At 42.7% G+C, this 13,698-nt stretch overlaps 2 protein-coding genes across 9 annotated transcripts in view; one reads left to right on the top strand and one right to left on the bottom strand.

Annotated features, from left to right (window-relative positions):
• The window catches only part of AASDHPPT (aminoadipate-semialdehyde dehydrogenase-phosphopantetheinyl transferase), a 536,215-nt gene extending 534,362 nt beyond the window's left edge, over nucleotides 1-1,853 (bottom strand). For 2 of the 3 annotated variants that reach the window (XM_083436655.1, XM_083436654.1), the window contains exon 1: nucleotides 1,455-1,853. In XM_083436655.1, the coding sequence (XP_083292781.1) occupies nucleotides 1,455-1,838 (384 nt within the window). In that variant the 5' untranslated portion in view covers nucleotides 1,839-1,853. Of the gene's footprint in view, nucleotides 1-311; nucleotides 1,144-1,454 lie in introns of those variants that run through there. The other variant, XM_083436656.1, reaches the window with a different exon arrangement.
• Nucleotides 1,854-2,054: 201 nt separating this feature from the next.
• Nucleotides 2,055-13,028, top strand: KBTBD3 (kelch repeat and BTB domain containing 3). Of its 6 annotated transcripts, none has more exons than XM_083436520.1 (3): nucleotides 2,055-5,567; nucleotides 6,076-6,323; nucleotides 8,099-8,224. In XM_083436520.1, exon 1 carries the CDS (start codon nucleotides 3,330-3,332, stop codon nucleotides 5,145-5,147), a length of 1,818 nt encoding a protein of 605 aa, XP_083292646.1. In that variant the 5' UTR covers nucleotides 2,055-3,329; the 3' UTR covers nucleotides 5,148-5,567; nucleotides 6,076-6,323; nucleotides 8,099-8,224. The 6 variants fall into 6 exon arrangements, with proteins under 6 accessions (XP_083292646.1, XP_083292645.1, XP_083292647.1 ...); XM_083436519.1 differs by having other exon boundaries at nucleotides 2,057-5,169; XM_083436521.1 differs by lacking the exon at nucleotides 8,099-8,224 and adding an exon at nucleotides 7,117-7,391 and having other exon boundaries at nucleotides 2,057-5,169.
• Nucleotides 13,029-13,698: the final 670 nt, after the last annotated feature.

Below are 13,698 nucleotides of genomic sequence, written 5' to 3'. Positions count from 1 at the left end.
GTTTAGGGAAGTTTTTAATATTTAATGCTGTATTGTTTTTAACACTCGATTGGAAGCCACCCAGAGTGGCTGGGGAAACTGAGCCAGATGGGCGGGGTATAAATAATAAACTATTATTATTATTTATTATTATTACAGCAGTTATAAGCATAGGAGACCGGGCACAGACTCTATTGGTTCAATGCATCTCTCACTTGCAAAAGTCTTTGCCTGGAAGCACCATCTTTATGCTAAAGTAACAACTAGGAGATGAGAGATATTCATCTCAGCAAAGTATATCTTAAAATAGGAGCATAAATATATGTATATACCACTGCAGCCTTGGCATCACGACGGAAGACAAACTGTTCGATGCGCTCTCTCTCTTCTGGCTGTACGACGCACATGGACAGCAACCAATCCTCACGGCGAGGGACCCAGGTGCCATAGGAAAAGGCCCAACGTACTCTCTCCATAGCAAGACGCTCCAAGGAAGCCACAGCACACCGGAACATATGTTTTAAAATGTCAGCCCGAGGGGAACAGACGTGGCAGAATGGGGAGAGAAATAGGAGGCTGACAGAACTCTTGGGCCAGTGAGTTCTGGGTTCAAATCCCAACTCAAGTTAGGATGTTGCATAAATGACCATCTTTCAGTCTCTCGCAGGGTTGTTGTGAATGCATGTGAGGTCATTGAAGGAAGGGGCAGGATCCGAATCATATAAATAGAACGATGCTCTGTCTTTTCTCCAGAGTAAACAAATGCCTCCTCTGCCCAGTTTGCAATTCTGTAAGCCCCATTCAATTTAGTGGGGCTTACTTCCAATCAGGTGTGTTTAGGATTAGGAACTACTGAGGGAAGGGAATAAAGGATTTAAATGCAGATGCATCCCAAAAGTCTTCTCTCAAGGACTAGATTTCAAGTTGACCCCTTGCAGTTTTCAAAACCTGCTCCTCTTGGCATTAAAGTTACAAGGAAACAGGCAGAGGGCCTTCTCGGTAGTGGCACCTGCCCTGTGGAACACCCTCCCACCAGATGTCAAAGAGAAAAATAACTACCAAACTTTGAGAAGACATCTAAAGGCAGCCCTGTTTAGGGAAGCTTTTAATGTTTAATAGGCTATTGTATTTTAGTGTTTTGTTGGAAGCCCCCCAGAGTGACTGGGGGGACCCAGCCAGATGGGCGAGGTATAAATTATTATTATTATTATTATTATTATTATTATTATTATTTAAAGAGATTGCAGCTGACAATGCACCAAAATGTACACGAATAGACAAATTGTTTCCCTTCTTTGCTAGCAATCGAGGCAGGTTTTTTTTAAGGAGAGGGGAGAACGCGTTGCTCTCCTGGGGAGAAATAGCGCTGCTGCTTCCAGGAGGGAACGGGGCTGGCTGGACTCTAACATCCGAAGTGCTGGGCACTGGGCGTAGAGATGCTCTAGCCTATGGCTGCAATTCTTAACCCCACTTACCTGGGAGTAAGCCTCACTGAATTCAACGGGGCTTACTTCAGAGTATAGGCGTGGTTTAGGATTGCACCCAAAACTTTTTGAGCCAGGAGACTGCAAGGCTGCAGGATGCACCGCTGGACTCAACAGGGCTTGCTTCCGAGTAATCAGGCGAAGCACTCCGCGCTGCAGAACTGCAGCAGCAAAACTTGAGGGGCAATGGAGCAATAAACTGCAAGCTCCGCAGTGCGCGTGTCTCACTTTCTCCTCTGCTTTGCTGAAGGTTCGAAAAAGAGGAGGGAGGGAGGGACTCGCGGAGGTTAGAGAGGGAGAGGAAACGCAGCAGCCAATCGGGAGCCAAACGCAAAACACGGCAGACCAATCACCATCTCCCTCCGGAGAGTACATAGAGGTATAACAAGAAAGAAAAAGGAGTTTGCGCGCAGTGCTCATTCTGAGTTCGGCTTCACAGCAGCCGCATGCGAGGCAACAGCATTGCATAGAATAGGGGACGAAGCGGGGGGAGAAGCTGCATCTCCACATACCTTATAGAGCCCTGTCCTATATTATTAACATTGCTTCCCCCCTCCCCGACGCTCACTTTCAATTGATAACCTGAAGTGTCTCTTTGTTTTCATCGAGCTTAGGACTCTTGGGAGTGGGGGGCGGTCCCCGCTCTTGACAATGTCGGCGGCACCGGCTGTTACGAGGAGGCGGGCTTTTGCGCTTTTTTAGCGACACGGACTTGCGCCACTCACAACACAGGACGCGATCGATGGGCAGCAGGAAGAGCCAATGGGAGGACAGCGTCGGCTTTTGCAGATGTCGGGAGTCGCGGATGGTCTCCGAGTGGCTGCGCTGGATGCAGGTGGGTGGTTAGCGGCGCGCACCGAGGGGGAAACCACGGAATGCAAGGCCTCCGCTGGGTTATAGGCGGCGCGTTCCTAAGGAGGGGTGTTAAACTCGCCAGCCTGGCAGCTTGAACTGGGTTGTCTGAGGTAAAAGGGAAAGAGCTATAGAACGGGCCGTGTTTTAGATTGGCGTCTCTGGTGATGAGCATGCGCGCGGGGCATGCGCAGAACAGCCACTGAAGCTGTTACGTAGCGTGTGCCCTTAGTTCTCAGACGTTCCTCCCAGCTGCGAAGGCGGGGCTTCTATAGACAGTAAGGCGATGATATTCAAGCTGAATGATGCTAGGAATAAGTGCTGTTTCCCGAAGGGCAGTTTTGTTGGCCTTTTGCAGGAAAAGCAGCAGAGAGTTTCAATTATAGTGGATCCCCCCCACCCCTTTTATGTGGAAGAGGAAAGGCTGTAGTTCAGTGACAGATTTTCTGCTTTGCATTCGGAAGGTCGTGGGTTCAGTCCACAGCATCTCCAGGTAGGGCTTGGAATGTCCTCTGGCTGAAACCCCGGAGAGCTGTTGCTTGTTCTAGCAAGCTCGATTTTACCAGCGGCCTGCAGCTTCCTTTGATCCTAAGTGGCTTACCGATGCCAAGGTGTTCGCGTCGTCAAGCATGCTCTGCATTACCGCTGTTAATTAATTTGCTGCGCTTCCTTTTGACCTAAGTGACTCTGCATGTTCTCCTCAACTTTTACAATCACACCCACCCACCCACGACCGATCCAGTACATACACATGCATCTGTAAATGAGGACAGTGCTTTATGCGTCTGATGAAGTGAGTTGCAGTACGATCACGGCTTATGCACATTTAACATAGGCAATTTCCAAATTTATGTCCGTGGCGGGGGGTGGGGGAGGGAAAAAAACCTCATAGACATCCCACCCATCATTGTACAGCTTGGGAAAGGGTGCTGAGGTGGAGTCAGTGCGAGCAGCGTTGGAGAATGTGTGGAGGTGCAGTTGGAGATTGAGAGTAGCCTTGGTGATTAAGAAAGCATGGCCCCCAAACGCAAGCCAGGGCCCTCTGCTGGCGTGCAACACAAGAAACAACGATTGGTTCCAACACGGCAAGAAAAAGTAGCGGCGCTGGACTGCTTGAGAGATGGCATGTCGGTCTCTAGTGTGGCACGCAAATGTGGTTACAGTGAATCGAGCGTCCATGCCATCAAGGTTCGAGAGAGAAAAATCCGTGACATTGTAGCAGCAAGTGCTCCAATAACTGCTCAGGTGACAAGCCAGGTGCACGACAAGGCTTTAGCAAAGACTGAGAAGGCATTAAACTTGTGGCTTGAAGACATGAACCGCAAACGTGTGCCTACTGATGGCGTGATGTTACAGCAAAAGGCTCTCAGCCTCTATGCACTCTTCAGACCTTCTGCCGAGGATGGGCATCCTGTGAAGGAATTCAAAGCCAGTCACGGTTGGCTTACTAGTTTTAGGAAGCGCTTCAAACTGAAAAATGTGCACGCAACTGGTGAAGCGTCTACACCTGCAGACAAAGAGGCAGCAAAAGCCTACCCCAAGCAATTGAAGGAACTGCTAGACGAAAAGGGATACCTTCCTGAGCAAGTTTTTAATGCTGTTGAGACGGGGCTGTTCTGGAAAAAAATGCCTGAGCGGACGTACATCTCCAAATCAGAAAAACAAGCCCCTGGCTTCAAAGCAGCTAACGACCGTGTGACTGTGTTGCTCTGTGGCAGTGCAGCTGGGCACTTAATAAAGCCAGGCTTGCTGTACAGGTCTGCAGTCCCCCGTGCCCTGAAAGGCAAGAACAAAAATCTCCTGCCTGTGTTTTGGCAACCCAATAAAAAGGCTTGGGTAACTGCAGCAACGTTTCAAGATTGGTTCCACAATTGCTTTGTTCCGGAAGTTAAGCGGTACCTTGAAGAGAAACAACTGAACTTTAAGGTGTTGCTGATTGTGGACAATGCTCCTGGTCACCCCGAGGCACTCTGCTTTGCACATAATGATGTTGAAGTTGTCTTTCTCCCGCCCAACACGGCCTCCATCATCCAACCTCTCGACCAAGGTGTGATTCGGTGCTTCAAGGCAACTTACACAAGGCTAACCTTCTCATGGATACGTAACGCTATGGATACTGATCCCAACCCTGATGTCATTGAGTGCTGGAAGTCCTTTAACATGGCCACTTGCATCACTTACATTAAGCAAGCAGTCGATGCAATCAAGCCCGAATCAGTGAATGCATGCTGGCGCAAGTTGTGGAAAGAATGTGTGGGTGATTTTAAGGGTTTCCCAACCATTGACAATGAAGTGGAACATATTGTCCAGATGGCCAGACAAGTGGGTGGTGATGGCTTTGTTGACCTCATTGAGGAAGAAGTTGAAGAGTTAATTGATGGCCATGGAGGGACGTTGACTAATGAAGAGCTGGAGGAACTGCTAAGATCAAGTACAGATGATGATGATGAAGAGGAGGAGGATGAACAGGATGAGCCAGCAAGTTGGAATCTGCATAAGTTTGCTCAAGTCTTTCAAACAGCAAAACACCTGAATGATTTGATCGCTGAGTTTGATCCCTCTATGGAACGAAGCCTCAAAATCACACAGGGTATCACAGACAGTTTGAGACTGTATCGAGAAATGTTTGAACAGCTCAAGAGACAACAGCGACAGTTGCCAAGCGCCATGTTTCTCACAAAAAACGCAGCGGTAGCAAGTGAGCCCACACAATCAACTTCTGAAGCTGAAACAGAGCCAACCCCTTTGCCTGCAACTCGCAATCTGTTGCTCAGGTCTGGCCCATCATCTCCTGGAGCAACCTCAAGCCCTGAAGAGGATGAGGAAGACTAAGCAACACGGTCATTGTGCACAGGTAAATGCTGGTGTGCTTTGTATGGGCCATTTACCTGGTTTTTAAAGGGTTGTATTGACCATATGGTATTCTGGCTTTACATGCTATCCCCAGAATGCAACCCCGTGTAAGATGTGATCATACTGTATATTCCATGAAAGCTTGTATCATAATACATTTGTTAGGATGGTATTCAACCTTTACTCAGAGTAACAAGTTTGCATAACGAGCAGATTATTTCTATCATTTCCTGTGGGAACATTTCTAATCCAGGCTTTCTCCCTCCATGCTTTTTGCCTGAAACTGCTGCAGCCAATCAGCAAAAGCCAAAGAGGAAAAACTGATTTGTTCGATCTCTCTCCTTACCCCCCATGGTTTCTGCCCAAAATGGCTACCATTGACCAGCAAAACACAAACAAGTAAGAAAGTGGGCAAACTCTAGCTGTTTGGATATATGAATCAGTTATATATATATAGCAAGGTTTGGGTATAATTCTTTGGGACCTTGTTTCCCCTCAAAAAACAACAACAAATAAAGCAATGCAGTAATAGTTACAGTTTATACCACAGATTATTATTATTTTTTTAGTAACAAAGTCACTTAAAACATTTAAGCCTTAGGAACTCATGGTGGTTACAGTGAAATATATTCACTGCAAACCAGCATACAAGCATCATTCTGTGCATGGATTTCTTCATCAGTTGCTTTGAAAGTGTACCCGATGGCAAGTTACCAATGAGATTCCAACCTGTGGTGTATTATTTGGAGGCATTTCTGTCTATTTTTATTATTTAAAATATTTATACACCTTTCCCAATATGGATAAAGATTCCTTGGATCACCACACCTAGCATACCATACCTATGAAGTCATTTTTGGTCAGTAATTTTGTGGTGTGTGTCTAACTTTTGTATTATCTCCTTCAGCAATAAGAACAGAGTGCAGATACCATGGACAACCAATATGATTTCATTAGCACCCCAACTTGCAATGGAATTTCATCTCGTGAGCAGAAAGCCAGCGCCTTGGTGGCTGAAGGCCATGGCCAACAAATCTTAAATGTACTGCAAAGCTTCAGAGATCAAAACAACTTTTTTGACTTCAAAATACTTGTGAAAGATGAAGTGATCCCATGTCACCGTTGCGTATTGGCAGCATGTAGTGACTTTTTCAGGTAAGTCTATTTATGATGTAGTTCTTGTGTGCATAGATATATAGATATAGAGATGGATATATATGGATATAAACATGGAGATATATATAAATCACTGTTACATATGTGATGTAGTTAATTCATTCTTCTATTCAATTCACACACCCCCTACTCAAAACATAGAAGTAATTCTCATCCTATGTTGACCTTCATAAGTAGATCCAGTCAGCCGTGAAATGGCTGTGAAATCATTTTAAAATTATTTGTTTTTGTTAGATAGCATGACTTCAACCCATTCACTGTGTACAACATCATATGTAGGTTTCAGGTGGAGATGTGCATTACCATCTGCCTTAAAAGTTAGATGCAGCCAATTCAACACAATGCAGAAGGGCATGCACCTACAGATACCACTTCTGTATGCAAACCACCTTTGCTGGATGTATTGATTACATTAATCGATAATAAAATTATTTATCTGTAGGAATATTTAATAACTGTTTCTCAATGAGTATTTTTGTTGTTGTTTGATGCAACACAGTATAGCATTTCAAATCAAATTGCTTGGCTCATATCCTCTGTTTGACAGTGTCTAGTATTGAAGATCTCAGAGAAGACATACAAATAATTTTAATTTTATTATACAAATTCAAGCATAAAACAGAACAATCACAGAAAACAGGTACAAGATATTGAAGCAGAAACAAAAACGGGTCTAGATACATCCGGAATACATTCCAGACTTTGGGTATAATAGAAATTACAGCATATGAAAACAAGAACACTGTTAATATGGGTATCCCTTATCTTCCAGGAGGGTGAGCTGCATTTCCATTGAACCTTGGTTTGTGCCCACCTTATGTTGTTGGAACTGCAACTCTCATTGACTTCTTGGTCAAGGGTGATGGAAGTTATAGCCCAACAGCATCAGGTGGGCTCCATATTGGCTAATTGGATGTACAGAAACAGAAATCCTATGGCAATACATCATGCTCTTTTACTCACTCTGAGCTTTAAAGAATTTAAAGATTCTAAGCAATCTGAATCTGAGAGTGGATGTAGCTGTTAACAGAAAAAAACCAAATCCAAAAATTCCAGTGGACTTGCCTTAGGTAAGCCTGTAGTTTGGATCCTATACAATGAACTGATCTAATTTGTGTTTTAAGATATACACTCATCATACCTTGATTGGAATGATGCCTGAATTTATCATGCCGAACTATTTAAAAGTAATGAAAACCTCATAGAAAAACTCTACTTCTTCTTAAATGTGCTTTATACTGCATTGTTGTTGATGTTGTTTAGTCGTGTCCGACTCTTCGTGACCCCATGGACCAGAGCACGCCAGGCACTTCTGTCTTCCACTGCCTCCCGCAGTTTGGTCAAATTAGTTTTGCATTTATTCACTCTACAAATAATTTACCTAAAATGTCCAAAAGATGTTTATTGAAAATAGTTCCCTTCACCTTAAGCTGTGTGGTTTTGGTTCTACATTATATTCAGATGGAACAGATATCAGTGATGATTTATTGTGTGTTCATCTTCTGTATTTTAACTGCAGGGCCATGTTTGAAGTTAACATGAAAGAAAGAGATGATGGGAGTGTTACTATTAGTAATTTATCACCCAAGGCAGTGAAGGCATTTCTTGATTATGCCTACACTGGAAGAACAGAGATAACAAACGATAACGTAGAAATGTTATTTCAGCTTTCATCCTTTCTTCAAGTTTCCACTCTTTCGAAAGCTTGCAGTGACTTTCTAATTAAGAACATTGATCTTGTCAACTGTTTGCAGCTATTATCCATTTCCGAAAGTTATGGGTCCACTCAGTTGTTTGACCATACCCTCAAATATGCCCAGCGCCATTTTTCCTTGCTGCTCCAGTCAAATGATTTTCTGGAAATGAATTTCGAGATACTGCTAAAATGTATAGAAGCAGATGAGCTCAACGTCCCAGATGAGGAATCTGTGTTGAAAGCTGCCCTTTGGTGGACGAAACATAACTTAGAAACAAGACAGAAGCATCTTCCCCACTTGATGAAAAAAATACGCTTACATCAGTTATCCGAGGAGACGTTGCAGGAAGTATTGCACTCAGAAGAACAACTACTTGAAAGCGCTGGTTGCTTAGTAATAATCAATGAGGCAATTAAAAGTGTGCAAACTTTTAGTGGTTTGTTTCCAGACGCTCGCCCTTCAACAACAGAACAGTACATACTTGTTCACAAAACTGAGGAAGACGGAGTACATCGACATACGTTTTGTTACAATATTAAAACCGATCAATGGAAAGAACTGATGCACACGCACATAACAGATCTGCCCGGATCAAGTTTATCTAGTTATGGTGAAAAGCTATTTATAACTGGCGGGTGTGTAGGGAACTGTTTCCGGACAATTAGACTTCATATTGCTGAAACGTATCATGATGCCACTGACCAAACTTGGTGTTATTGTCCAGTGAAGGACAGCTTCTCATCGGTATCAGCCATGAAGAAGCCAAGGACAATGCATGCATCTGTTGTGACCCTAAATCAACTGTTTGTAATAGGGGGGAAGACAAGGGCATCTAAGGATATCAAAAGTCTTTTGGATGTGGAGGCATACAGTCCTCTCTCTGGGGAATGGAAATCTGTGAGTCCCTTACCAAGAGGTATCTATTATCCAGAAGCAAGTGCATGTCAGAATATAATTTATGTGCTTGGTTCTGAAGTAGAAATTACTGATGCCTTTAACCCATCTCTTGATTGTTTCTTTAAATATAATGCTGCAACTGATCAGTGGTCTGAGCTGGTGGCAGAATTTGGGCAGTTCTTTCACGCCACCTTAATCAAAGCTGTTCCAGTGAACAGCACATTGTACATCTGTGACCTTTCCACCTACAAGGTTTATAGTTTTTGCCCAGAGACATATGTCTGGAAAGGGGAAGGGTCTTTTGAATGTGCTGGTTTTAATGCAGGAGCAGTTGGAATAGAAGATAAAATTTACATCCTTGGTGGAGATTATGCTCCTGATGAAATCACTGACGAAGTACAAGTCTACCATAGCAGTAGGTCTGAATGGGAGGAGGTTTCACCCATGCCAAGAGCCCTAACTGAGTTCTATTGTCAGGTGATTAAGTTTAATAAATATAGGGACCCATGGTTGTTTGCAATAGCAGTGTAGTCCAATATATCACTTATAAGAAACTGCACAGGTTTTATGGTTTTGTTTGCTTTTCATTTGCCAAAAAGCCCCACATATTAGAGGCCCAATCCGCTAACATGGTTTGCAGCCACTTTTTATTTTAATAAGGAGCAGGGCTTGATTGAATGTTTGAATATATTCAAACACCTCTTTTTAAATTTCAGTAGCAATCCCCCCCCCCCCAAAGGGATTGACCACAACTAGAATCAGAAGCTTTGTGAACTCAAGAGCAATGTAGATCATGTGAGGGTTTTTCACCCCTTTCCCCCAGTCAACCCTACAATATGTTGAAAAGTTATTTATAGTATGATTTAGGGTCAACTGGTCAAAGAAAAAAAATGTCAAAAATTACATTGAGCAGTTTATATCCTGGCCCAAGTTTTCAGATTAATGCACATTTAGGGACAAAGTAAGAGTAACCAAGATCAATCATAGTTTTGCCAGTAGAAAAAAATGGAGCTAAAAGTTGAACTTTTCCATAATATGTAGTAAAGTAAAATAGGCTGACATTTAGTTGATTTCTGGATGTTAGCTTAACTGTTTACCAGGGAGCACACCCCATTGAATTCAGTGGCATGGGCTTCTGAGTAAAAATGTGTAGGCTTGCTGTAAGTAACTGAATTCTGAATTTTTTTAAAGCTTAATTTAGCAATTTCTCTATTAGATATAAATAAATAAAATGTCAACTATTTTGATAGGAACATTGCACATAATAATTTTCACAAACAACTTTTATTAACTTGGGTTGCAATACTCTGTTCACCTGGGAGTATGTTCATTGAACTCATAGGACTTACTTTTGAGTAGGCAAAAAACTGCACTCACTGATAGACTAAAATGGCTTAAGTAAAGATAGTAGTGGATTCAGTTAAGTATTCAGTATCTCAAGTGGTGTAGCTTGTTGATGTTACTAATAGGTCCTAAGTTGGACTGTCATTTCAATGCTGTTGGCTGTGCTTTTCTCTTTATGATAGCCATAGGTAACAGACACAGCCCAAGAAAGTACCTTTATGCTTATGCTTGTGGTAGCAAGTGTGCAGCAATGTTTTAATTTCCTTTGTCCAAAGCAATATAGGAATGTTTTACTTGTGCTTATTGCATCAGGTTATATCTCGTCAGTCTGATGTAAAATCAGAGGGATTATAATAGATCAGTATAATTGTATTTCCCCAACTTGAATGCCTCCATATCTTTTTGGACTACAGCTCACATCATCCCTGATCATTGCCCATGCTGACTAGGGATGATGGGAGTTTGGATCCCAAAATCTCTGGAGGAACCAGATTGGGGAAGGTGGCCAAAATTTATATTTATTTAAAATTAAGTTTCATTGCCTGTGTAAATTTACTTGGGAGTAGGTACATTTGAATTCAGTGAGATTTACTCCAGAGTGAACCTGTTAAGGATTATACTGCACAGCTTGTATTTTTGAGGCAGTATCTTTCATGACTGTTTGGATCCTAATTTTGCATTTCCCCATTCTTCCTTAAATTGTAACTGGGTTGATGATCTGTATAAAGCTGATTAAGGGCATGCCAGTTGCACATACCTACTTCTGTCATCCATCTCATGTACTTACATTAGATATAAGAGAAGGATATAGCTAGTTTTCTAAGGCTGCATTTCTATGCTTCCTCAGTGGGGCTTCACTCCTGAGTAAACATTTTGTAAGATGTGTTTGCTTAACATCTTGCGAAAACTGGACCACAAAACACAAACTAGAGGCCAAAATATTAATTGTACAAATGCACTTTTAAGGAGTACGTATTATCTAGGAGTCTTACCTGATAGTGGCTGGGATCCAAAGAGGTATTTTAGACATGCCCAAGAACTTGGGCAAGTCTAGTGGAATTTTTACTTCCCTCCAACCTTTGAAGATCAAGATCTTCATGACATATCAAACTGCTTTAGAAAGTCCCCTCCACTCAAGTTTCAAAAGTAATTTGCTGTATGCCATGGGGAGATGTATTGTTCAAGAAACACAATCACTAGGGTGTGCTGGACATGAGAAACTAGTGTTGCAGTGCTTCGGATCCCAGCCTACATTATAATGTAGAAAGGAGTTGCATGCCAACATATATGAATTTATTTGCACTAAAAATGTAACCACACCAAAACAGTTCTATTATTCTGGTATTGTATTATCAGTAAAGGTAAAATATGGCATGACCTAATGAACATTTAATATGTGTAGTTTTTCCCTGATTGAACTATTGTTAACTGGTCACTAGTTCACTGTATCACAAATGTCAGTGTCAAAATGTAATGCATTGTTTTTATACATTGTGGTTTTTATTTTCACTTTTACACTCCTCTGCCAGGTCCACTGGAGCAATCTTCAGTGCGAGACGGCACCTATGACCAAGTCTGCTACCTATAAAGGTATTGGAATCAGAACAGTCAATCTAGTTCTCCTTGCTGTAAAAATGTTAACGGAAACGTTAATATTACCCTGAGGAAAAGGGTTAGATAAGGCAGAAAAAATGATGATTGCTAAATAACTGACATTCAAAGAGATTTTGCTGTAGCACATTGTACGGGAAAGGGCACATCTACACAAAGTGGGTTCTATTATTATAGCTTTCCTCACAGCACCCTAGCAATTGTAATCTATTCCCACACCTGGGGGAAAAATATTTAGTCCCTTCGCAGACCCAGGGCTCAGTGATTTGGAGAGCTGTCACACACAAAATTATTGCACTCAGGCACATTCCAGGTCCCCATCTACAGTCCTTGGAGGAGGTGGGACTGTTATCCTTCTCCCTTGTGGCACCTGAAGTGAGGGGTCCCCGTCAGCCCACCCCCTCAATTTGGGACATGTATTATCACCCTGAAGACGAAGGCAGAGGATCAGTCCCTTCCAGCTAGCTCACCTGCTGCAACGGTGCCTGTTGCTCCTCCTTGAACACTACTGATCAGTGGTAGAGAATGGCCACCACACCTGAGAGTTGAGTACTACATGTTGCTAAGCACTCCTCCCTGCTCCCAGAGTACTAGCTGCTACCTCTTTCTGCTGCTGCTCTGCGTCTTCTACATCTGAGGTACTTTTACTTCACCCAGTTTTTGAGGTTGGGTGAGGGTGTTTCTAGGGTCCAGAGCAAAATTGTTGAACTTCCTGCAATTTCCTGCTGCCACATTGGATTCTGCTCCTCCTCTTGGAGCTTCCTACTGGATCTTCTGAATCACAGTTGCCTTCACTTTTTGCCAGAGGAAATGGCCCCACAGGTGTCACTGGGGTTCACTTTAGCTTCATTACTCTCGGGGGGGGGGGATCCTGGGCACCTGCCATTTTGAGGCAGGAAGGGGGGGGGAGGCTTTATTTTGACACAGGAGTGCTCTTGTTCATTTGACTGTAATTATCCCCAAAATCCCTGAAGGAAGTGACGTCCCTGGTTAGCTGTTGCTATGCAGAAGGAAATAATATTTAAAGTATTTGTAACTGTGCTACAAGCCACTTGAAGTGACAGAAATATGTCTGTACATGTGTGAGTGCTGGAATGTTCATTTATCTGCAAAATAAAAACACTGAGCAGTCGAACTAGTATGTTAAGCTTCTGCTCTATCTCACAATGAAGAACCACCTCCATATACCTAAATTTAGCATTTTCCTTACAATGAAGAATGAATGCTGCAGAGATTTCCTTCTGAATAAATGATTAAGCTCTTGTTTTAACACTTACCTGAAAGTAAGTTCAGTTGTAATCAAAACTTTCAAGAAAATGTATTTGGCATTGGGGTGTAAAAATCTAAGGTGAGAAATAGTTATGATCAATCTTCAAAAGAATAATATAAGCTCTGGAAGTCATAGAAATGTTGCCCGATGACATTCCCACTTCTTAGCCCCAAATGGAGTGTGAAAGATCTACATTAAAACCCTAGAAAAGCTATAGAACCATCCAAACAAGTATGAACTCTAAAAACTTCCTATTTAACGCCCAGGACCAGTATAAGGAAACTTTGACAGCCACTGCCACTCCCTCTGCTTGCTCACCCTCTATCTCTGGCCTGCACTGAGTGAAGTGATAGTGTTGATCACTTATAAAATGCTTTTCAACCCTTTGTTTTGTTTAGTCGTTTAGTCGTGTCTGACTCTTCGTGACCCCATGGACTAGAGCACACCAGGCACTCCTGTCTTCCACTGCCTCCGCAGTTAGGTCAGATTCATGTTTGTAGCTTCGAGAACACTGTCCAACCATCTCGTCCTCTGT

This window comes from Podarcis tiliguerta (genome assembly GCF_965153285.1).
Source record: "Podarcis tiliguerta genome assembly, chromosome: 4".
NCBI classification, from domain to species: domain Eukaryota; kingdom Metazoa; phylum Chordata; class Lepidosauria; order Squamata; family Lacertidae; genus Podarcis; species Podarcis tiliguerta.
Note: the sequence above shows the minus strand (reverse complement) of the source record. Positions and strands in the feature narration are given on the sequence as shown.